At 42.1% G+C, this 23,565-nt stretch overlaps 1 protein-coding gene across 1 annotated transcript; it reads right to left on the bottom strand.

The window, feature by feature from the left end:
* Positions 1-1,722: 1,722 nt before the first annotated feature.
* Positions 1,723-19,328, bottom strand: LOC140362581 (macrophage mannose receptor 1-like). The gene is made up of 37 exons (XM_072448665.1): positions 19,293-19,328; positions 18,573-18,685; positions 18,440-18,499; positions 17,381-17,511; positions 17,039-17,232; positions 12,140-12,236; positions 11,726-11,846; positions 11,428-11,507; positions 11,231-11,350; positions 11,060-11,146; positions 10,837-10,995; positions 10,679-10,761; positions 10,229-10,367; positions 10,112-10,156; positions 9,874-10,041; positions 9,686-9,805; positions 9,492-9,602; positions 8,305-8,337; positions 6,340-6,394; positions 6,204-6,270; positions 5,983-6,116; positions 5,871-5,914; positions 5,627-5,800; positions 5,405-5,559; positions 5,203-5,316; positions 5,009-5,124; positions 4,755-4,909; positions 4,468-4,673; positions 4,137-4,314; positions 3,846-4,058; positions 3,559-3,728; positions 3,422-3,486; positions 3,253-3,347; positions 2,997-3,116; positions 2,801-2,926; positions 2,573-2,727; positions 1,723-2,489 (listed from the first exon to the last, which is right to left on the bottom strand). The coding sequence occupies exons 1-37, from the start codon at positions 19,326-19,328 to the stop codon at positions 2,373-2,375; spliced, it is 4,356 nt and encodes a 1,451-aa protein (XP_072304766.1). The 3' UTR covers positions 1,723-2,372.
* Positions 19,329-23,565: the final 4,237 nt, after the last annotated feature.

Genomic DNA, 23,565 nt, shown 5'->3' on the forward strand with positions numbered 1-23,565 from the left:
CAGTATGTGTGGTCACCAGTATGTGTCCTCACCAGTATGTGTCCTCACCAGTATGTGTCCTCACCAGTATGTGTGGTCACCAGTATGTATCCTCACCTGTATGTGTCCTCACCAGTATGTGTCCTCACCAGTATGTGTCCTCACCAGTATGTGTCCTCACTTGTATGTGTGGTCACCAGTATGTGTCCTCACCTGTATGTGTCCTCGCCAGTATGTGTCCTCACCTGTATGTGTCCTCACCAGTATGTGTCCTCACCTGTATGTGTGGTCACCAGTATGTGTCCTCACCTGTATGTGTCCTCACCTGTATGTGTCCTCACCAGTATGTGTCCTCACCTGTATGTGTGGTCACCAGTATGTGTCCTCACCTGTATGTGTCCTCACCTGTATGTATCCTCACCTGTATGTGTCCTCACCAGTATGTGTCCTCACCAGTATGTGTCCTCACCAGTATGTGTCCTCACCTGTATGTGTGGTCACCAGTATGTGTCCTCACCTGTATGTGTCCTCACCAGTATGTGTCCTCACCAGTATGTGTCCTCACCTGTATGTGTCCTCACCAGTATGTGTCCTCACCTGTATGTGTCCTCACCTGTATGTGTCCTCACCTGTATGTGTCCTCACCAGTATGTGTCCTCACCTGTATGTGTCCTCACTTGAGTGGGAGTTTCTATTTTCCCCAGTAGATCATTTGAAGACATGAGGAAGTCTCTCCTGGTCTGCAGATGACTTTGTTTCAAACAATACTAGCTTTGTATTTCAATGCATTGTTTCCATGGTTATTAGGGGAACCAAAAACAACCACAATAGATTGTCATGTCAAATAAAGGCTCCTTTTTTCACATGAATGAAGTAATTATTAAATGTAATTAATCTGTACACTAGGAATCAGTATTTTGTTGTTAATTAAAAGTTTTAATTACCTGTCATATAATTTGTCTTTTCCTGTTCTCTGTTCTTGTGTTTAGAAGTGACTTTGTTAAAATAACGATCTGGGTTTTGTTGCAGTTTTGTTGAAGTGAATACAGTTGAATAAAGAGATATATGATCATGTTTTATTCTATGAGAATCACAATAAAGTTTGCTCTCTACATCATTCTTTGCAAGACAATATACAAAAGATTTTAAAAACACTGCCCACATTTATCTTAAAAATAATATGTCAAACTGTAAAGTTAAGTATCTGTGTTGCACTCACAAAAGAAAGTCGAACATTTTGTTTTGGAGATTTATTTGTGCCAGAAAATTTAAAACGTGCCATGTACAAAGTGCCAAAGGGGATATATATATATATATATATATATATATATATATATATATATATATATATATATATATATATATATATATATATATATATATATATATATATATACATACAGGGCTCAGATTAAGGATTTTCACTTGTATAGCAGCGCTGCTAAACAATCCGTACATTTTTCGAAATTCACACACGAAAGTGACTAACAATCAATATTTTCCATTGATATAACACAATCATTTATTTAAATGTAATTGTAAACATTCTATTAAAGAAAACTCTGAACAAATTAAATTTTAAACACTTTTTAAACATTTTTTCTTTAAATAAAACTTGCAAATAAAATTAATTGTTGAACAAATTAAATTTTAAACACTTTTTAAACATTTTTTCTTTAAATAAAACTTGCAAATAAAATTAATTGTTGAACAAATTAATCAACACAAAGTCAGATGGCCTTATTTACAACTTTCTGCAGTGTGATTCGTTGCGCCCAAAATACGCATCTGATTGTTAAAAACAAAGTTTTAGTCATTTGGCAGTGTAAATATGAATATTTCGGCATGTGAATGATCTGCAAAGACTTTTGCGTTAAGGAGCTATTGACCTCGGAAGTCCGAATCTGTGAAAATGACGCTAACTTTACCGCATGTGACTCCTCCCTCTTTCAGACTCGCAATCTGTGACAGCAGCGGGACTCGTCATGTCCACACAGCGTCCTACATGTGTCATGCCGTTATTGACGATCGATTGACGAGTGATCAGTACTTTTAGGCACTTTGGTTTTACAATCGAACACGCATTTTTGTATCGCAAAAGCTGCGAAGAACTTTTTTCTGACGAATGCATCGCATTTGAGAGAAATTGCGTCGCATTTTGCGACGCGATACCTCTTATTCTGAACCCTGATATATATACTATATATATAAACTCCAGTCTTTAGGTTTTTCTCTGCTGCACAGGTGCTGCCCACTCTGCCACCACACACAAACTGACTAGCCCCTCCCACCGGCATAACCCAACCATAATACAATTACAAAAAGAACAGCATTTTCCCCAAAGTAATACATACTAAATATTTTGTATTAGATCATTCAACACTTGATGAGATTTAAGGGGAGCTGATTGGAATGTTTCTGGAACACATAAAATGCTGATCCTTGTGACAGGCATCAACATTCCACTTTCCTCCAAACAAACGGTTGTACGTTAGTGCCACACAGCGCTCCTGTTGAATATTATGAAATCAAATTAGTTGGAAGGAAATCTCATAGTAGTTTAAACATATTATTTGTATCTCTTCCTTCTCACCGCTCCTCCTGCGTTGTTGGGTTCTTCATCGTTCCAGTTTGTGTAGAGCACAGGGCTGACCCTATCACTCCAGGCGTACTGATTTTCAACCAGAAGGTCTGACAGGCCAATCCAAATGGGGAGCGCAAAGTCCATGGAAAAATTGGATACATAGTCTAGAGGACAGAATCAAAAATATTCTCATTTTGATTGTCATTAAACCCAAACTGCACACTGCGGTAAACGTACCATTCTCATATTGATTGTCAATCACTGCCAGGTCTCCTCCATGCTCTTTGCACCAACTTTGTGCATAGGACCAGTTGGCTTGAATATCATCAAACAAAAAGCATTTGTTGTTGACGTGGTTCCAGCCTGGAAAAGAAAGTATACTGTAAGATACATACACATATACTAGTTTTAAGGGGCAGTATTTAAAACTCACCTCCTGGACAGTTCCCTTCCCGGGGCTGTGTCGCAGGGGGAGGAGTATGATTATCTCCAGGGAGCTGCTTCTTACACACATATCCTCCCGTTTGAACACAGTTGGCTTCACTCCACCCACCTGTGCAGTTAACATTTTTACTAACTGTACGTTTCAGTTTCCGTAAACAGCTATTTATATTATTTTATCTATATCTCTTGTATTATATTATATCAATAGATAAAAATGCTATTTGGTTTATGTAGAAGACGGATACCCTGGTTCATCTGCACACACTGTTCTTCCCCAGCAGCATTGTTTGGTTCTCCAGGGGCCCAGTGGGTATATGACACAGGGGAAATGTCCACCCACCTGTTGAAAGGAGAGACATTTGATATTGTCCACAACAGAAAAAGTGGAAATAAAATGTAAAAAAAATGTCTTACATATATTGTCCATTTGCCAATCCAGTCGTTCTCATTCCAATCCAGGCAACATTTCCTGTTCCGACCTATAACAAGAAAATCAACGTTCTTTACCAAATAGTCCCGTGTTGCCCCATGTAATGTACAAAAACAATGACCATAGTGTCGACATAGGCCTGTTCATCCTCGCTATGAATGGAAACCAAAGTGGCCTTCTCAGCATTGCAGCGATTCATGGCCATGTGGAAGTCCACAACATCAGTGCAGTTATAGTAGTAACAGAAGTTGTTGTTCTTCCTCCACCCAGGATTACTGCCACAATCCGGAGCTGTGGATATAAGAAAAATGATAAAATAGTCAAAGGCAATAAAGTTTCAAAGAAAATGTGCAGAAGGTTAACAGTAAATGCTTTATTTACTCAAACATAGATCTGCTCGTAGTGTACCTGGTACTGGAGGAGGTAAAATGGGGTTCTTTCCTTTAGAAATCATGCAAATCCAGTCGTTATGGGCGTCACAGTTCTTGTGGTTCCACTCGGAATATGTCCCATTGGTGCTGCTCACCATCTCCACACAGTCCTTCTGGCCCTCATGGTTATGCAGCTCTCCATGACCCCAGTTAGTGTGAGACAGAGAGGAGCCATCGCTCCAAGAGTAGCCTAGTTTATGTGCGGGGGAAATGATTTATTTTAGAACATCAAACAGTTTGGCTCATTCTTAGTCACTGCTGAAAGTACCTCCTTCTGTGTCGTTGCTCCTGGGACCAATCCACTTGGTGGTGCCTTTGCTGTACAAAGATAGAAACTCCTCCTCCTCCAGGTTGTGGATGCTCACCAGATTTGCTCCTCTTGATACACAGTCGTTATATGCTGCTTGCCAGCTCTTCTTTTGGGACCAGTCTACATTATGAAACAGCTTTAAAATAAGAAAAAATAATTAGCGCTATAGAAAAAAAATAATACTCAAATCAAATCACATCTAATCACGCTGTGCAAATGTGTCTCGTATTTTAACACCTTGGTAACAGTTGATTAGTCCTGGAATCTTATAACAGATAAAATAAAGTACCATGTAACAGTTCCTGAAGTGGGCCGGAGCAGTCCAGCTGTCTGCACAGCCCTGAGAAGGTGGAGGTGTTGGGGCCTCTGTGGGTGGAGTAACATCAGGTCGTGCTTTCTCACAGATGAAGCCAAACTTTTCTGAGCATTGTTGATCATCCCAAAAGCCACCAATCTGACCCCCAGTCATGGCCACACAAGTACCATCTCCATTGTCTGCAGGTCGCAGGATCACAAGTGTTTATCTTTTGCATTGGAATACAACTCGTCAGACAGTATTTAAGTTAAAGCATGTACCTGGTTGGTTTCTGTCCCAGTGGGTAAAGGTTAGGGGTGCTCCATTGTCCCAGATGTAATCCACCCCATGTGTAGCTGCACTTTGTGCTCGAAGACTGATCCACCAGAGTCCATTCTTACCTGAGAGCATTGCTGTGAAGTAGGACTGCTCGAAACTGTATCAAAATGCACACATTTATCATCAAATAATAACTGACTGACATGTTTTATAGATTTAATTCATGCGTATGCATTCAGTTTATTTATAAACTCACATGTCTCCAACATACACCAAGAAGCTGTCCAGATCTGTACAAAATGTTTTAGCATCAGTCCAGCTTCTTGCCGTTTCCTCCATCCAGTAGCAGGAGGAACCATATGCATTCCAGCCCTTGAATGATATAGACATTTGAGACAAATGTAACTCAATTATCTGTATGTCAAAGACATGATGCAAGCAGGTCAGTACCTGAGGACATCCATAAACTGTAGGTTGGGCTGATGGTACAGGGTAATGTGCTCTGGGCATTTTACAAATATAGGTATTACGTTTTGTGCAAGAAACATCCTTCCATCGGCCGGTCTATGCATGCAATGAAGATGTGTTAGAAATTGCTACAAGAAGATACAAGTTATTGAAGGGTAATAATTACAGTAGCCAAATGACTCACAGTCTGTAACATCTCTACACAGCTCTTACTAAAGCCGTCATGGTTACTTGGTTGCCCTGGAGCCCAGTAGGTAAAGGTGACTAAATGTGTGTCAGACCACATGAAGAGCCCAGTATAGAGAAGGTAATTCAGCCCTGTCCACACATCACTGGCCTCTGTATGAAAAATGGAAATACAATAATAGTCATAGTTTTTAGACCTGCAATAGCCGTCCAGTCTTACCCTGACGGAGGAAACTTTCCAACCAGCTCTGCTCCAACATTGAGAGGATGGACACAAGTTCAGCCCCCACTTTCCTGCAGCTGCTCTGGGCTCCATGCCAGGTCTTTTTGTCTGCATAAGGTCTGTAGCAAAAATTCCCAAATGCGTACCAATCCAGGCTTGGACACCTCACATCTGGAACAGTATGGCACTTGCAATCAAAACAGTTCATATCAGGAATACAACAGGGTAAACACAAACGTACCCCCATCATCAAATACGTAAGAGACTTCATAATTTCCATCAAATCTGAAAAGATAGTCAGTGTTGGATTATCAAGTAAAAAAAAAATAAGGATAAAATAAAACTTGACTTACTGTTGAGACGTAATGCCGTTCCTGGTGGAACCCGGGTAAAAGCTTTGACCTGGAGCTTTCAGTAAAGTGCAGTCCCCTCCAATGTCATCAACAATCACTCCAGCATGAATGGCAGCTGCACAAATGTTTGAGTCCTGAAAGAGAAATACAGTCATATTAACATTGTACACCACATGTGCAGTGCAGAGATTGATTATGTATGTTTAGACAGAGGTACATACACCGCGATAGACTGACGTTCCATAAACCTGGTAGTTTGCCTTTGCACAGGCAGCAGGACAATGAACACTGAAAGAAAGGTCAACTTGTAAGATGAGTTTTCCATGCAGAAGATCTTTCAAAAGGCATTCCACTCACGTCATTCTGTCATTGGCAATAGTGAAGCTGGACTTTCTGGCACAGGTAATTGCATCTGTTGAAAAACCACGAGGCACAACACAACATTGAACAATTATTACCTGCATGTTTATTAGAATATAAGTTAGATTAAGATCAGTTGGGGCTTCTTCTATTAAAGAGAACTGATTGTGGACAGAGAATGCATTACTATCATTATTATCATTATCTTTACCTTACGCCTTAAATATCATTAAATATCATTGCTACTAATCTCATTTCCCACCGTGCATTCAAAATCAAATGAGTTTCATACTTTGATTAGGCTTTGGGTTGGGCCAAACAAGTAGTTTTATTACTTATTGACAGTCAGAGGCTAAAGCATTGAATGATTCCTTTAGCGCAGTGAAACATTCAGTGCTTAAGCCTCCAATAAGTATAAAATAGAACCATATTGTAGGTTATGCAGATGACCTCTTCATGTTGCCAGGGTGACAGGAATGCAGGCTAAAGTGTTATCAGCTAACAGTCCGTGTGAAGATTTATGGTTCTCTGCAGGAGCAGAGAACATGAGCGAACGAACAGAGACGCTTTGAACATTGAAAATAACTTTTCCATCGAAGGATCAAAATTAACTCAAGAGTAATTTTCTCTCAAATACAAAAGCTAAAACGCTACAAAGACTATGCGGTTTTAGTAAACAATCATCAGATTGCAGAATTTGTCTATCAGATGACTTTCCATGAGACCTTGGGAGAGGGCTCACCTCTGGCCTAGCGATGCTAAGCTAAGCTAAGCTACAGGACAAAGACTTTCCAGAGCCTGAAGCTAACTTCTTCTCCCAGAACTAAGAATTCTGTGCCCGTTTTTAAACGTGATTGATACTGCATCATTCAAAATCAAGCAAAGGACCTTTTTGCAACTTTTCAGACCAGCCTCATCTGTGAATCAGCCCAAGGGCCCTTTTTATGTGAGGAACGCCTCAGAGCCAAGGAGAACGCAGATCACAGAGCCTGATCCAGTTCTTCTTTGGCCTGAGACAGTCAGAGCCGAGCTCCAGAGCAGCCCTGCTCTGGCCAGTGTGTGGACTGTGGCAGCGTGACCCCTGAGTGACCCCTGAGTGAAGCCTGAAGGCGACAGGGACGACACACAGGCTTTTGGACTCCACGCAGGTCCATCTCCTCAGGATTTTGGTTAGTTTTCATGCAATGCACTTCACAGGCTGGCTGATCATTTAATTTTAGAATTAACTCCAACACACAACTAGATAGATTGGAACAATCATGTCTAGTGTTTCCATCTGTTATCAACTAATTTGCATATTCCTAATTCCACATTTATCTGTTTCATTATTTGGTCATTAAATCTTCATATACCACCTTTGGTAAAGTGTTCATTCATTTCCAGAAAAGGGATCAATGTCACGGTTACGTTCTCACAAACCTTTGGATCAACGAGCAAATTAATTTTTAATAAATACATTAATTTAGATTGATTATAGAGTTGTTCAATGCCGAATATACGGCTGGTGCTTCAACTTACTCTTGAAATACAAACATACCCACACTGTGTGTCATGTTTGAAATCTTGAACAATTCTTTAATCATTATCAACCCCGAATGTCCCCCCCTCTTTTACAAGTGGGAGGACATTCATAACCAAGTAACAGTACTTGTACTAGTAAGATTACCCTACAGTAGTTAGATTCGTAACATTCGTTTTTAAGTTTTTTCGTTTTTCTGTCATTGGAGATTTTCATTCAAATAACTCAATATCAAGTTTGAATGCATTCCTGAATATTATTTCAGAATTTGTGATTTTCCAAAAGCTATACAGTGGAGGTGTCAAGCAGAAGTAGTTCTATGAATCCGAGTTTTAAAAAGTGTAAAAATATGAATGCATGATGATTCTATGGCTGTTGTGGACACAAACATCCTCACATAAAGATAACATATACAAACATTATAGATAGTAAATATTCAATACCATCGTGGGGTGGAGGAGGTTCAGGTTTTCTTCCTAAAGGACAAAACAGCATCAGTAAGTTAGCAGTTTATTTGTGGCGGCGCAGCCTTAATGCCGGTACATGTCGGCCTCGGTGAAACTGAGATAAAAGTTTTTTTTTTTTCAAATGTGTGATTTTCGTTTTTTTGCAGAATGTGCTAGTTGAAGTTATGAATAAGCCCCTGTGTGCTTCAGATAACACTATTGGTTGTCTTAAACGTATACATTAAGCTGTTAAAAATGTGGAGTTTTCGGGTCTTTTTCCTGCTCTCCTGGGGGGCGTCACCTTTTTCCAGCCAACGTATTGTTTACATTTTCCACCAATCAACTGTGATCCGCATGGCTACAGCTGCGTGCTCTGCGTGCCCTGTGTGCTTCTCTCATTCCTCCAGACCGTCTGCAGAGCACAGTCTTCAGAGCTTACATTTCCTGGACTACATTGCAACGGAACTGTTTACTCAGATACACTTTTACTTTACTACTAAATTATTGCTTTAACGCTGTGTTTTAAGGCGGTCTCGTGATCACTTTAGAATCTTGTCTGCTCCGGTGGAGCTAATGCTAAGCTAACATGTTGCTTCAGTGCACTCTGCAATACGGGCTTAATGTGACTACTTGCTGTTATCACCATGTTATCGGGTTATTTTTCGGAGTGGGTTGGCCCGTGGGTTGTGTGGGTCGTGCTTTGTGTGTGTTTTATGGTGCTAAACTGGCTGTTAGCCCCACAGCCCGGAGCTAAACGCAGTTATTCGGAGCTAAGTTGTAAGCTAAACTTTGCTATGTTATCGGGTTATTTTTCGGCGTTTTGTCTGTACAAATTATTTACTTATGTAGTATTTCTTGACCCGTAGGTTGTGTGGGTGGTGCTTTGTGTGTGTTTTATGGTGTTTTGCTTTAGTTTTAGAAAATAAAAAAACTAGAAATAGAAAAAAACTACAACTCCCGATACCACTTCTGGTCACGTGGCTTATGTACGTCGCACGTCACGCACGCACTGCATCACTCGAACCAATCACGCGCTTGCCTGGCCATTATCAGAGACATCATTGGAAAGCTTTGAATTCACACTTTCGGAATCTGTGAATAACTCGAAATGTCTCCGGGTAGACATGTACCTGCTTTATCCACGGTCAGACACATTTAGAATGATCGTTAAAAAGACAGTTTACCTTTCTTCTTGCATATGTATCCTCTTTTGTATTCACAGTTGTCATCATTCCAGTAGCCATTGTTGATACGAATAGACAAGCAGTCCTTTCTATGATGGTCGCCTGGGTTGCCTGGGTCAAACCAGATAATATACTATGTGTTTGTACATGTTTTATTGCACGTACAGACTGCACTTTTTTCCACTTCTATGAACCTGTTTCCCAGTGAATGTAAGTGAACGGTGAGCCGTCTGTCCACTCCCAACCTCTAGTCATTGAGCCATGACCACCCATCCACAGGGACGTCCCAGTGCTGGGACTTTTCTGGAAAACAACTGCAGTACAACAGGATTTAATGACAGCTTAGCGTATTTGTAATACACAGTCTGTGTTTGTAACGCACCTTGTATAAAGCTCTGTTGGAAAATATCTGTGATACTGAGGAGATCTCCTCCCTGGTTCATGCAGTCGACCAGAGCTTCTGCCCACGTCCTCATAGACAGGAAGTTGAACAAGTAGCAGAAGTTGTTAAAAGGGTCAGCCTCCCAAGACCCACACTTCTCATTCCATCCTAACAAGGGACGACAAGAGCTCACATCTGTGTTCCCATAAATCCAATTTACACTTGAGATCACACAAACCTGGCCCAGATGTTGGAGCTTGAGGAAGTAGTTCTTGTCTCTGAGCTAATGTTTAAAAAAAACGTTGTCAATAACCCAAAACTGACAATCAATAAATAACCTGGTGCAAAAGTAAACCTTTTTTGCAGATGAAGTGTTTTAGGACCATGCAGTAGTGACGATCGAGTTTCTGCCCTTCTTGATTAATTCCTCTAATGTACACACAGTCCTCATTATTCCGATTGTCTGGTTGATTTGAAGCCCAAGGGAGGAAATCCTGCATCAGCAAAAGATGATATTGTTTCACATAAAAGCACTTGGGATGTAACAATAACCGAAATAAGTCTCATATATGTTTTGTTACAGACATATAGATCATGAACCTTTGCTCAAGCAACATGAAGGCATGAGCGTTCAATTCTGTTCTCGACAATATCACAACAAATATTTGTACTGTGAAACATTATTTGTGATTATTTGTGATTTGTGATATTATTGTACCGTGAAATTTGCACACCGTGACATCCCTCATGAGAATAAAATAGATTAAATCCATATAATGGGTTAACTACAGTTCTTGTGACTTACCGCCGCTGTTCCATCAGTGTACACAAACTTGTTTTCAATATTGAAGTTATTGAGGCCGGTCCAGGCGTCTTTATGCATATAGGCTGCATAACATAATGTATAGGGTTAGGTGTAAGTAACAATTTTTGTTTTCTATAATATTATATTGCAGTTCACACCTCTTATAAAGCTTAGCTCCTCCTCAGAGTGGAAGCTGACCAGATGTCCCTGCTCTTTGATGCAATAAGTCTCCGCGTTGTGCCAGTTCATCACTTTTTTTTTCTCAAAATGATAGCAGAAGTCCCTATACAACAAATACCCAGCATCGCAGCGGATATCTAAAGAATACAAATATATTAGTTTAAAACAAAATGACATTTAACTTCAAATGTGTCAGCATACCAGGTCTTGTTGCTTGTGGTCCCCCAGTCCTCTCACAAATGTAGCCCAGGCGCTTAAAGCAGTTGGTTGTTTCCCAATTGCCGTTTACTAGAATGAAATACAGTAGATTTGCTCCTTACAATGCTACAAAATGAATGCAATACAAAACAATGAGGGTTGGTAAGATCAAACCTGTGTAGATTTGACCACAGTCCCGTATGTCTTCTGTGTTCTTAGGGAAACCAGGAGCAAAGTTTGAGAAGTCAATAGGACTAGTATCCACCCATTTAAATTCTCCATCTTGATACATATCTGTTTGATAATAATACATTCTATTACATTAAATACTCCATTCAGTCTTGATAAATGTCATTACCAGTATAAGATACCTGATAGACCAACCCAAATGTCTGGAATCTTCCCTTGAAAATCTGGAAGTTTTTCATTGATAAAGAACTGTTCCTCTTGGCTAAAGACACAAATGGCACTTACTATTAGTACTCTATATTGCATACAATATATTATATGATATGCATAAAATTTAAAACAATTAATAAATATGTCAAAGATGCTCTCAGGCAAATTAGAATCGTTATAAATAAAATAACATACATGACCGTTGAATGCCAATGAGGGGTAAAACCAAAAAAACAAAACAAAGGCAATAAGAGGGTAATTTTAATGTACCTATTTATAATAAGTAGGTGACCCCTCAAGCCATAGCACTCTGTGGATGCTTCGTTCCATGTTGCCATGAGGCTGATGCTATTGACCAACCAGTAACAGCTGCCACCGAAACTCTGCCACCCTGGAAGACAGAATGCTGTAGACAAAGAAATAGGAGTTATCTACAATACAATTGAAAAGTACATATGTCCTGAAATAGCTTACTGTTCGGGGTCCGTTTGCAAATGTAAGGCCAACTATCCCAACATAACTGCGAACTCCATTTCCCATATTGTGCTGATGGACCATTGTTGATGGTCGCACACAAATTTTCTCTAGGATCTCTGCAAAGAAAGCTACTTTTTAATGCTTTGATTCTCTTGTTTGACAGAGTTTTGTTCGATAGCTTTACTTACGGAGAGGGTTTGTTCTCACCCCAATTTTGATACGACATTGTTTGAGCATCTGACCAGGCAAACTCTGTGTTTCCTGCTTCCCTCCTTGTTCTTGTGCATGAGAACATGTCGCAGACCTGAAAGCCGACACAAAGAAATGTGATATAGAATTATTATTATTATTATTATTCATTTCCCAATGCAACAGAAAATACAGAAAATTACATATCTAAACACTAATTAGGCAGCGTTGCAACTGTCTGACCTATGTTTGGTACCCCGTCGCCCCTGGCAAGTACAGTGAACTAGCCCATGCCGAAGGCATGGATCATGCATACTTACTCCTGCTATGACAGAATTAGTCAACAATGAGTGAATGGGCGTAGCCCATTCACTCATTGTTGACAACAGCAGCGCGAAGCGCTGCATTCCTCCAAAAACACTCCTGGCATCGTCCCGTAAGCGAGAATCCATGCCGCAGGCATGGGCCATTCTTGTATCTGCTCAAATCAATGGAAGTCTATGGGGAGTGGGTGGGGCATCCCGACGAGAAAGGGAGTGACGAGCGCGTAAGCGCTCGTAATGATGATTCCACCCCATGGCGGCATGGGGAAGGCTTAGAGCTTTCAAACGATGTATAATTTGTTGTTACAGTGGAAATGACTATACTGTTTTTGCTAAAAATATTATTATTAGGCCCAAGCGCCACAAGCTGGCGAGAGGCCCATTAGTCCCGTAAGGCCGTGCAAAGCACGCCCCGTACTAATTAGTAGTGGGAAAATGGAACATTACCGTTGTAAACGGGCGAAGCCCGTGCAAAAGTGCGCACTAAACGAGCACTTTACATTGGGATCCCCATATAAAGCACTCATTTGCGCCAAGTAGCTCACGAATACGTTCCCCATCTCTTGCATGTTCCGTGCATATAAGCATGTAATGCAAAAATTTAACATTATTACTGTATAGAGGGCCAAAAACACAAAGTGGGCGGAGCCCACTCAAAATTAACGAAAGTACCGGTCAGTGACCAGGGACCCACAGCATGAGGTAGGAAAGCGCGAGCGCTTTCTGAAAATGTATAATTTATGATATTTGAAAAATGGGAAACATTGTTTTCGCATCGGAATATTCTTCTTCTTTCTTCTTTCTTCTTTCTTCTTTCTTCTTTCTTCTTTCTTCTTTCTTCTTTCTTCTTCTCGGGACCAACCCCCCTATTTTTCACCCAGTGAACATTGACGAAAAGTCACAACAATTTGCACACCTCTAAAAATCGTGCCTCTCTACATTCTGGCCATTTCCCTTATCTAAAATTAAAAAAATTGGCGCGTCAGCGCCCCCAAATGTACCAAAAATGAAGCCTGCGTAAATTCAGCCTGGAAGACCTAACTCCTTCCTACATCAAGGCCGCCATGGAAGGACCCTGCTCCCCAGCGCCATCATCGCACTCAAGCGAGCGCCCGCCTGTCCGTCTGTGAGAGTCAGATCCCTCCTTCACCATGGACTCTCCCAGGTTTCTGCGCTTATCCCAAAGAGGTTATGCAGTTTTTCCTGGCCAAAGAAGTAGGGTGAAAGGTCAGGGGGCGTCTGTACCATGGCCCTCGCACCTGCTCCTCATCCCCAATCAACGCTCCCAGTGACTCCTCCCTGCTCCCAATCAGCACCAGGCGGTGGCATTTAAGCGCTCAGGCAGATGGCTCGGCCGCTCAAACCGTACTGCGACCCACCACCTCCCCAGCTCCTCCTCTAAATTCCCCTCATCCTCTACCTTCTCTTCACATCTACCACCACCAGTCTCCAGGCTCCGGGGGAGACATCTAATACAAATAGATCATGGAGTGCCCATGATTGCAACGTCTTCCGCCGCTGGTCTGAGCGCCAAATAACTCTCAAATAAAGCTTGCTAAACAGTCCATTCTCGTGGTCTCTTTGTCTCTCCAGGGTGAAATGCATTGAGAGAGAAAAAAATCTGATCGTAGAATCATGAAATTTGACGCAGAGGTAGATGGTGACAAGAGAAGTAAAAAATATTATTACGGCAACGCCGTCCACCCAACCAAATGTCGGCCATATTGCTTCAAAAATGGCTAAGCTTGACTCGGGAGTTTTTCCAAACGTCGAACTTTTACGAAATTTTTTACGAAATTTGGTGAAAATGCTACTGAGGAGTGGGACATCAAAAGTTATTCAAAATATAGCCGCAAGCGGCAATGATCGGCCCTCGCCACGCCGCCGCCACACCGCCGCCACGCCGCAAGAGGAGGGGGCGCTAACGCGCCCCAATTGTCCTTTTATTACGCCTACTGCTGAATCTGTGACGCTGTCACATCTTCTCCCCTTTGTTTTGCCATCAAAAAGCTATTTTATTTTGAATTCTTGGCAAAATGTGCGGCTTTGCCGCACAGACACCGTGACTCTTTGACTGAAAATGTGGATAACTTTTGATGGTCCTGAAGATGAGTCTCACCAAATTTCAGGTTAATAGGGCTGACGCCCTGGGAGGAGTTTGTGAAAGTCTAAAGTGTAAACATGTTCTGGCGATTTCCCCATTGGAATAACATGAAAGGTTTCGGTCATCGTTACGGCAACGCCATAACAATTATGACATGGGTCTCATTGACTTTTTTGATGGGGATGCCAAAATTGAGTTGTGTGTCAAATTTCATATCATTTCGGAAAACTAAACATTTAACCTCCATATAAAATCTGTAGGGGGCGCTGTGGCGCCAAATGAATTTATTTCACTTCAAGTAGGTTTAGGGCAAAGAGTTTAACAACTGATTCTAATTTGACGCAATTCGGACTTTATCTGCGCAAACGGCAGAAATTTTAAATATGGGAGATTTCTGAAATTCTAGCTACAGTTTGCGGCTTCGCCGTACAGAGACCGTGAGAGGTATCAATGTAATTTGGATAACTTTTGATGTCCCACTCCTCAGTAGCATTTTCACCAAATTTCAGCTTTTTAGGGCCAACGCCCTGGGAGGAGTTCGTAAAAGTACGACGTTTGGAAAAACTCAGAAGTCATGTTTAGCCATTTTTGAAGCAATATGGCCGACATTTGGTTGGGCGGACGGCGTTGCCGTAATAATATTTTTTACTTCTCTTGTCACCATCTACCTCGGCGCCAAATTTCATGATTCTACGATCAGATTTTTTTTGGGTCATTTCCCATCTCTCAATGCATTTTTGGTACATTTGGGGGCGCTGACGCGCCAATTTTTTTTATTTTAGAAAAGGGAAATAGCCAGAATGTAGAGAGGCACGATTTTTAGAGGTGTGCAAATTTTTGTGACTTTTCGTCAATGTTCACTGGGTGAAAAATAGGGGGGTTGGTCCCGAGAAGAAGAAGAAGAAGAAGAAGAAAGAATAATATTCCGATGCGAAAACAATGTTTCCCATTTTTCAAATATCATAAACTATACATTTTCGGAAAGCGCTCGCGCTTTCCTACCTCATGGTGTGGGTCCCTGGTCACTGACGGGTACTTTCGTTAATTTTGAGTGGGCTCCGCCCACTTTGTGTTTTTGGCCCTCTAAACAGTAATAATGTTCAATTTTTGCATTACATGCCTATATGCACGGAACATGCAAGAGATGAGGAACGTATTCGTGAGCTACTTAGCGCAAATGAGTGCTTTATATGGGTGCTCGTTTAGTGCGCACTTTTGCACGGGCTTCACCCGTTTACAACGGTAATGTTCCATTTTCCTACTACTAATTAGTATGCACGGGGCGTGCATGAGTGGAGGAGTGCGTTAGTGAGTGTTTGGAAGTGGGCGAGCGCTTCGCGCTCGATTTCGTGCGCACTACGTGCGCACTTTCGCAGCCGTGCTTCGCACGGCCTTACGAGATTAATAGGCCTCTCGCCAGCTTGTGGCGCTCGGGCCTAATTACATTGATACCTGTCACGGTCTCTGTGCAGCGAAGCCGCAAACTGTAGCTAGAATTTCAGAAATCTCCCAAATTTAACATTTCTGCCGTTTGCGCAGATAAAGTCCGAATTGCGTCAAATTAGAATCAGTTGTTAAACTCTTTGCCCTAAACCTACTTGAAGTGAAATAAATTAATTTGGCGCCACAGCGCCCCCTACAGATTTTATATGGAGGTTAAATGTTTAGTTTTGCGAAATTATATGAAATTTGACACACAACTCAATTTTGGCCCCATCAAAAAAGTCAATGAGACCCATGTCATAATTGTTATGGCTTTGCCATAGCGATGACCAAAACCTCCCATGTTATTCCAATGGGGAAATCGCCAGAACATGTTTACACTTTATACTTTCACAAACTCCTCCTAGGGCTTTAGCCCTATTAACCTGAAATTTGGTGAGACTCATCTTCAGGGGTGGACCATCAAAAGTTATCCACATTTTTATTCAAAGAGTCACGGTGTCTGTGCGGCAAAGCCGCACATTTTGCCAAGAATTCAAAATATAATTGCTTTTTGAATGGTAAAACAAAGGGGAGAAGATGTGACAGCGTCACAGATTCAGCAGTAGGCGTAATAAAAGGACAATTGGGGCGGGTTAGCGCCCCCTCCTCTTGCGGCGTGGCGGCAGCGGCGTGGCGAGGGCCGATCATTGCCGCTTGTGGCTATATTTAGACTTAATTATTGTATGTAGTCCGGCAAGCTTGTCCCATTTGGCCCATAATCAGTCAAATTGCCCCTTTTTAGATTAAGTCCAAATGAGATTTTTTCTATTTTGAATTATAATGTCAGTCTCGTTGGTGCAGTTTGTTGCATCCTTTTTTCTGTTATGGCTCCTGCCATAAGTATGTTCCAAAGGTATGCATTTATTGTGTCGATGGCAGGAGTTTTGAGACTCAAATACACAGTTCTGAATTAATGAATTCAATGGGGATGGCAAAAACAGAGAGGAGTGCTTTGTTAATCTCAGTCATTTATAACAGGTATTAAAGGTACATTACTCGTCTCACCAGTGTGGACAGTCCAATCCAGACGGTCCCGTAAAAAGGGTTCAGTCTCCCTGCGATGTACTGCCCTTCCTTTTGAGATGAGATAGACACCAGATCCGCCCCCTCCCGCAAACAGTCTTCTCTGGCTAATGTCCAGGGCAGTCTTCTGTTGGCTTTTACCAAGTAGGAATTGGAACCAAACGTGAACCAGTTTTCTGTAAAACAGGGATACATGTGATTTTTTTTTTTTATTCAGTTTGAAAAGAGTTCTCAAAAAAATGTATATATTCTTCTTCCTTTTCTCCCTAATTTATTTTACAGTGAAAACATTCCTTTCAATTTGAAATTACTTTTTTTTTTTACCTTGATTACGTTTACAGATATATCTTCTCTTGACATTGCAGTCTTCAGCACTCCACTGCCAGTAACTGGATCCCACACTTTGGCCACAGTCCTTTCCGTTGGCGCCGTTAGGCTCACCCGGCATCCAGTATCTGCGACAGGAGCACACTCAGTCAAACTTAAAGGTTATAGTGCACTTAAGCATAGTATATTAGACTTACGATAGGTATTCATGTAAGGCACTGCCATCACTCCATTCCCAAACACCCTCGGTGTACAGAACAGTTAGCCCAATCCAGTATGTCTCTTTGTTTGAGCTGTACGTTAGCCGTTTCTAAATAAATTAACAAAAACATAAAAATTATCTTAGCTTCTCCCTTTATGTTTGGGGTTTCAAAAGCCAAACGCAAACAAGTTGCAGCAATGTGTTAGATAAGGTTTATACTTGAGGGTGAACTGTGGCATCTCCACAGAGTTAGGTGGAGTTCGAACCAGCAACCCTCCAGCTAGTAGTCAGTCACTTAGTATAGTACAAATATAAAATAAATAGAACATTTGTTGATAAAATAATTGTCTCACCTTTTCATAAATGTCCTGAATGCTCAAAAGTTCACTCTGTTGCCTCTGGCAAAAAACATTAGCCTCTGGCCACGCCTTAGAATCAGTGGAATAGAAGTAACATTTACTCCGAAGCTCCCTCCAGCCTTTAGGACACAAACGATGGGCTGAAACACACACGGTCAAAGCTATTAAAGAGCAATGCAAAAATCATTTCACCATATAGCGGGAGGAGGTGGGTCCAGATCCCCATTTGGCTGACCAGTAACCCCCCCGCCCCTTGTTGCTAGTTAACGGTCGCTTTAAGTTGATAAAGTACTTTCAATGAATTCGTAAAAATACATAATAGTATGTTTAATAGGGTATTTTAACTCAGTATAAAATTATTGTTTAGACAAATTCCTAAAGTTCCTTAACCCCAAATTGGGATTAGAAAGACAATTGTTTTTTTTACCTTTATTATATTTACAGATATATCTCGTCTCGACACTGCAGTCTTCAGCATTGAAATTCATGGAATACTCTCCCATAACTTGGCCACAGTCCTTGTTGTTGGAGTTGTAAGAGTTCATTATCCAGGGTCTGCAACAGGAGCACGCTCAGTCAAACTTAAAGGTTATAGTGCACTTAAGCATAGTATATTAATTAGACTTACAGTAGGTGATCAGGTAAGGCACTGCCATCACTCCATTCCCAAACACCCTCTGTGTACTGATCAGTTAGGCCAATCCAGTATCTCTCTTTGGGCAGCTGGCGCTGAAGCCAAACCTAAATAAATAAACATAAACATAAAAAATGATCTTAGCTTCGCCCTTTATGTTTGCGGTTTCAAAAGCCAAATGCTAACTAGTTGCATAGTAATATGTTAGGTACAATTTATACTTGGGGGGTAAATTGTGGCATCTCCAATTAGGAGGAGTTTGAACCAGCAACCCTCCAGCTAGTAGTCAGTCACTTAGTATAGTACAAATATAAAAAATATAGAACATTTGTTGATAAAATAATTGTCTCACCTCTTCATTAATGTCCTGAATGCTCAAAAGTTCACTCTGTTGATGCTTGCAAAAAACTCTAGCCTCTGACCACGCCTTAGAATCAGTGGAAAAGTAGTAACAGTCACTTTTAAACTCCCTCCAGCCTTCAGGACACACACCACGGCCTGAAACACACATGGTCAAAACTATTAAAGAGCAATGCAAAAATCATTTCACCATATACTCATATATGCTCATGGGCGGAAATCACAGGGGGAGGGGGATCCAGATCAATGTTCCCTCTAATTTTTTCATGTGTCTGGGCAAACACACTAGCTCCCTGGGCACACTGGGGACGACCACAGTGAGCAACATCAGATGTGCACGCTGTGGCCACACACCAGTATCACGCGGTACGCCTGTTCGAAACCTTGCATCATAGCAAGTCACATTAAAAGACTCAAATTACAGCAGCAATTTCCATTAGTTTACTTTTATTACAAGCAATTTGGCCCACTGAAATCGGATACTACAGAGAAACCCAGAAAGAGCGCGATGGACAGCTGCGATAAAACGTTCCAAATGGGAACCAAACGATCACCACAGACTATGTAGTAGTCATTTTATTTCTGTTAAGTTACTATTTGTAGTTGAATTGAAACTGTCTCTCACTCGCAACGCGGAGGGAGCGGACAGCTGTTCAGCCCCGTGCAGGTGAGCGAACCCCGGACATGAAGACTCATGCAGCGCCACCTGTGCTGATGGTTTAATGCTATAACCATAACCTCTACTCTGACAGCTTGGTGGAAATGTCACCAAGTAACAAATTCCACACTAGCCCAATCTAACTTCACCCTAACCCACATGACTCCTGATGCCAACTGTAAAAATATCTCTATGTCCAAAAATGCCAACTAATCAATACAATACAAAACACTTTACAGAACACACCCCGCACAACTCACACAACCCATGGGTCAAGAAATACAAAACAACACTGTAAAGTAAGCCACAGAGGCCGAGAACAACAAGCTAGCCGAGATGTAGCGAGCTAAAGCGGCTAACAGTAAAAAACACGAAGACACAGACATTATCTCCCCCTATAATCACTCATCTGAAACCAACCTCCCCCACCCAACGCTCTCTGACCTTTTACAACACTGATCCCCTTCTCCCCCATCTTCCTCTCCCCAATACAATTCCCTCATTACGAAACGTATCCCGACACATTTTTGAAAAAAGGGTCTTAAAAATGTACCAAATGGGTAATGATTTTACTCTGGACACAAAGCACTTATTTATACATTATACATTATGCTCTAATAACTTCATACATCCAACCACATCTTGCCAAATAATTGCCCTGCATCCTCTACACAGATCAGATCAGGTCCACAGCTCCTTCTCACCTCGGCCGAGAGGAGCTTCTGATCAGGTCCACAGCTCCTTCTCACCTCGGCCGAGAGGAGCTTCTGATCAGGTCCACAGCTCCTTCTCACCTCGGCCGAGAGGAGCTTCTGATCAGGCCCACAGCTCCTTCTCACCTCGGCCGAGAGGAGCTTCTGATCAGGTCCACAGCTCCTTCTCACCTCGGCCGAGAGGAGCTTCTGATCAGGCCCACAGCTCCTTCTCACCTCGGCCGAGAGGAGCTTCTGATCAGGTCCACAGCTCCTTCTCACCTCGGCCGAGAGGAGCTTCTGATCAGGCCCACAGCTCCTTCTCACCTCGGCCGAGAGGAGCTTCTGATCAGGTCCACAGCTCCTTCTCACCTCGGCCGAGAGGAGCTTCTGATCAGGCCCACAGCTCCTTCTCACCTCGGCCGAGAGGAGCTTCTGATCAGGCCCACAGCTCCTTCTCACCTCGGCCGAGAGGAGCTTCTGATCAGGTCCACAGCTCCTTCTCACCTCGGCCGAGAGGAGCTTCTGATCAGGCCCACAGCTCCTTCTCACCTCGGCCGAGAGGAGCTTCTGATCAGGCTGTGACAGCTCCTTCTCACCTCGGCCGAGAGGAGCTTCTGATCAGGCCCACAGCTCCTTCTCACCTCGGCCGAGAGGAGCTTCTGATCAGGTTCACAGCTCCTTCTCACCTCGGCCGAGAGGAGCTTCTGATCAGGCTGTGACAGCTCCTTCTCACCTCGGCCGAGAGGAGCTTCTGATCAGGCCCACAGCTCCTTCTCACCTCGGCCGAGAGGAGCACAGCACAGACATAAGATAAGATAAGATAAGATATTCCTTTATTGTCCCACATGGGGAAATTTCATTGGTGCAACGCAGGTAGATACAAAGGTAGATACAGAAGAACAGATCACTTATAGGAAGTCTGAAAAACACTTTCAGTAGAAGATCTCCTATAAATAAATAAAAACTCCCATAGAAAAATAAATAAATAAATACCATTGCATGTGATCCCGACAGTAATTGCACATGAATATGTGTCACGACAGCACATAGATTGCACATGAATTTCACAGTAATTGCACATGAATTCCAACAGCAATTGCACATACGACAGAATTGCACATCAGTATTAGGTTAGGTCAGTATTGCGCCGGGATAACGTGACGATCTCCGGGTAAGACGACTGTTCTCCGCAGTTTCATGAGTTCCTCCTTTGTGGAAACGCGGTACGGCGCCGGCCGGGGGGGCGGGGCCGGAGCCGGGGGGCGGGGCCGGAGCCGGGGGGCGGGGCCGGAGCCAAGACACATCGCAACGACACGACGAAAACACTCAATCCAGCCGAATAAAGTCAAAACAAGTTCATTTAAAGCGATTCCAGTGCGTGTCCCGATCGCTCGTGAAGTTCCTCTTTCATATAAACGTGTATATAAACGTGTACCGAGGACACGCCGTACTTTAGCGCGGCCGGAGGGCGCGGGGGGCTGGTGGGCTCGCTCGGAGCTAGCTCACGTCACAACACAACGAACGCAACGAAAAACGCTCAAATCCAGCCGAAAAAAGTCAAAAACAGTTGAATTAAAAAACTATTCCAGCGCGTGTCCCTATCGTACAGTAAAATAGAAAAAATATACTAACTATATTTACAAAATATAGGAGATAAAGCACAATAAGTGTGAGAAAGAAGAGAGAGCGTTTACACCGAGCTGCCAGCTGTACCAGCGCCTTGTGACGTAAAAAAAAGTAAGATTCCACTTCGTTCTCACGTCAGTCATTAGTATGTGTTCCGGCAGATTGAGCAGCTTCTGCTTTTCCCGCAGGACGGTAACAGCGCGCCCCACTTTAGGAGTTCGCTTCTAAATGGCCGCTTGGACTGGCTGTTTGCTGCGTGTCTTCCCCTCTCTCTCCTCCCCCACTTCACCCTGACCTCTCCTGTCTTGTAAAGCCTACGGGCCACAAACATCTTTAAAAAATATATTTTTGTGTGTTTTTATTTCCTCTTAAGAGTTTTTTAATTTGTTGTTGATTTTCCATGGGATTTTTAAAAGGGGAGGACAGAATGAAAATATCATCAATATCATCAAATCACATTTCTACCATCCAAAAGTCGTTTCTAAATAATCTTTTTGGATTCTTAGAATATAGGCCCTACAACCACCTCTCTACATCATCTACATAATTATAGTTATCAATGCAAGACATTGAAAATAATCCTTATTATACTGCGGTGTACAAAAATACCTTCAATGTGGTAAACTAACTATGTTTAACTATGTTTAATGGAAGGTGGAACTCACAGTGATCAGACAGAAAGTAGTCCCAGACAGACAGCTTCTCAAAAAATGAATCATACCGTGACCAAACAAGTCGGTTTGATTTACTTTATTGAGTCTTGACAGGAACACAAAGTGTGCAATGAATGAAAATGTCTTATTGAGCTAGCTTAAATTTGGCCCCAGTGATTTGATCCAACGGCGTAGTAATTTTTCCCACGCTCGCGTTGTGGACATGCAGCTCAGATCAACTCATCGGGACAAATAGCGTCCTTACAATGCGATCAGAAGAGAATGCGTGACTCCAGATGAGCTGGTCATCCATCCATCCATTTTCTACCGCTTGTTCCCTTTTTGGGGTCGCGGGTGACTGGAGCCTATCCCAGTGACTTAGGGCCTTAGGCGGGGTACACCCTGGACAGTGGCCAACTCGTCGCAGGGTTAGAGCTGGACATGTCCACATGAACTTAAGCTACTTAAATGGCAACGACAAAATTATTCTGATATAATCGGTCAAGACGCGTATTCTTCATTTCCTCGTTCGAACGCGACGGGTTCAATGAATGTGAGCCCGAGCCAAAGCCACGCCCACCCCGCATCCTTCATGTTAATCTACCGGTCAATCTCATGGATCGTTGGAGAGTTTTAAAGCTCTGACGTTTGGATGAACTCGGGGTAGTGCAGAAACGGTCGGAGGTCGGAGATGCTGGCGCAGAATACATTTTTATTTTTTTTCAGGTTTTGCCCCAAAAAACTGCAAAAAATCCGCGAAAACAGGAAAAATGATATATATATATTTTTTAGAATCTCCGTTTTTGACGTCGGCAGGCTCGCAAAACAACTTATTAAAAAACTCTCGCCTAATGTAGTAATTGCTGTGTAAAATATAATTTTATCTCAAAGGCATTTTCTCACAATTGTTATGCGCCTTTAAGTCATTGTATTATCATTACCAAAAGAGGAAATAAAATTTGTTTACTTCATTAATTCAGTCGTTAATGTGTATT

Source organism: Eucyclogobius newberryi, unplaced genomic scaffold, assembly GCF_026437365.1.
Source record: "Eucyclogobius newberryi isolate DKJ021-1_F unplaced genomic scaffold, fEucNew1.0.hap1 SCAF_17, whole genome shotgun sequence".
In the NCBI taxonomy this organism is placed as follows: domain Eukaryota; kingdom Metazoa; phylum Chordata; class Actinopteri; order Gobiiformes; family Gobiidae; genus Eucyclogobius; species Eucyclogobius newberryi.

Bases quoted from the DNA above. Each gene is read 5' to 3' on its own strand.
- LOC140362581 (XM_072448665.1), bottom strand. From the start codon at position 19,328: ATGCAAGGTTTCGAACAGGCGTACCGCGTGATACTG. The intron at 11,847-12,139 runs GTGAGAACAAAC...TCTGTCTTCCAG, and splicing joins AATGTCGTATCAAAATTGGG to GGTGGCAGAGTTTCGGTGGC. The intron at 10,157-10,228 runs GTTTACTTTTGC...TTTAAACATTAG, and splicing joins ACACTTCATCTGCAAAAAAG to CTCAGAGACAAGAACTACTT.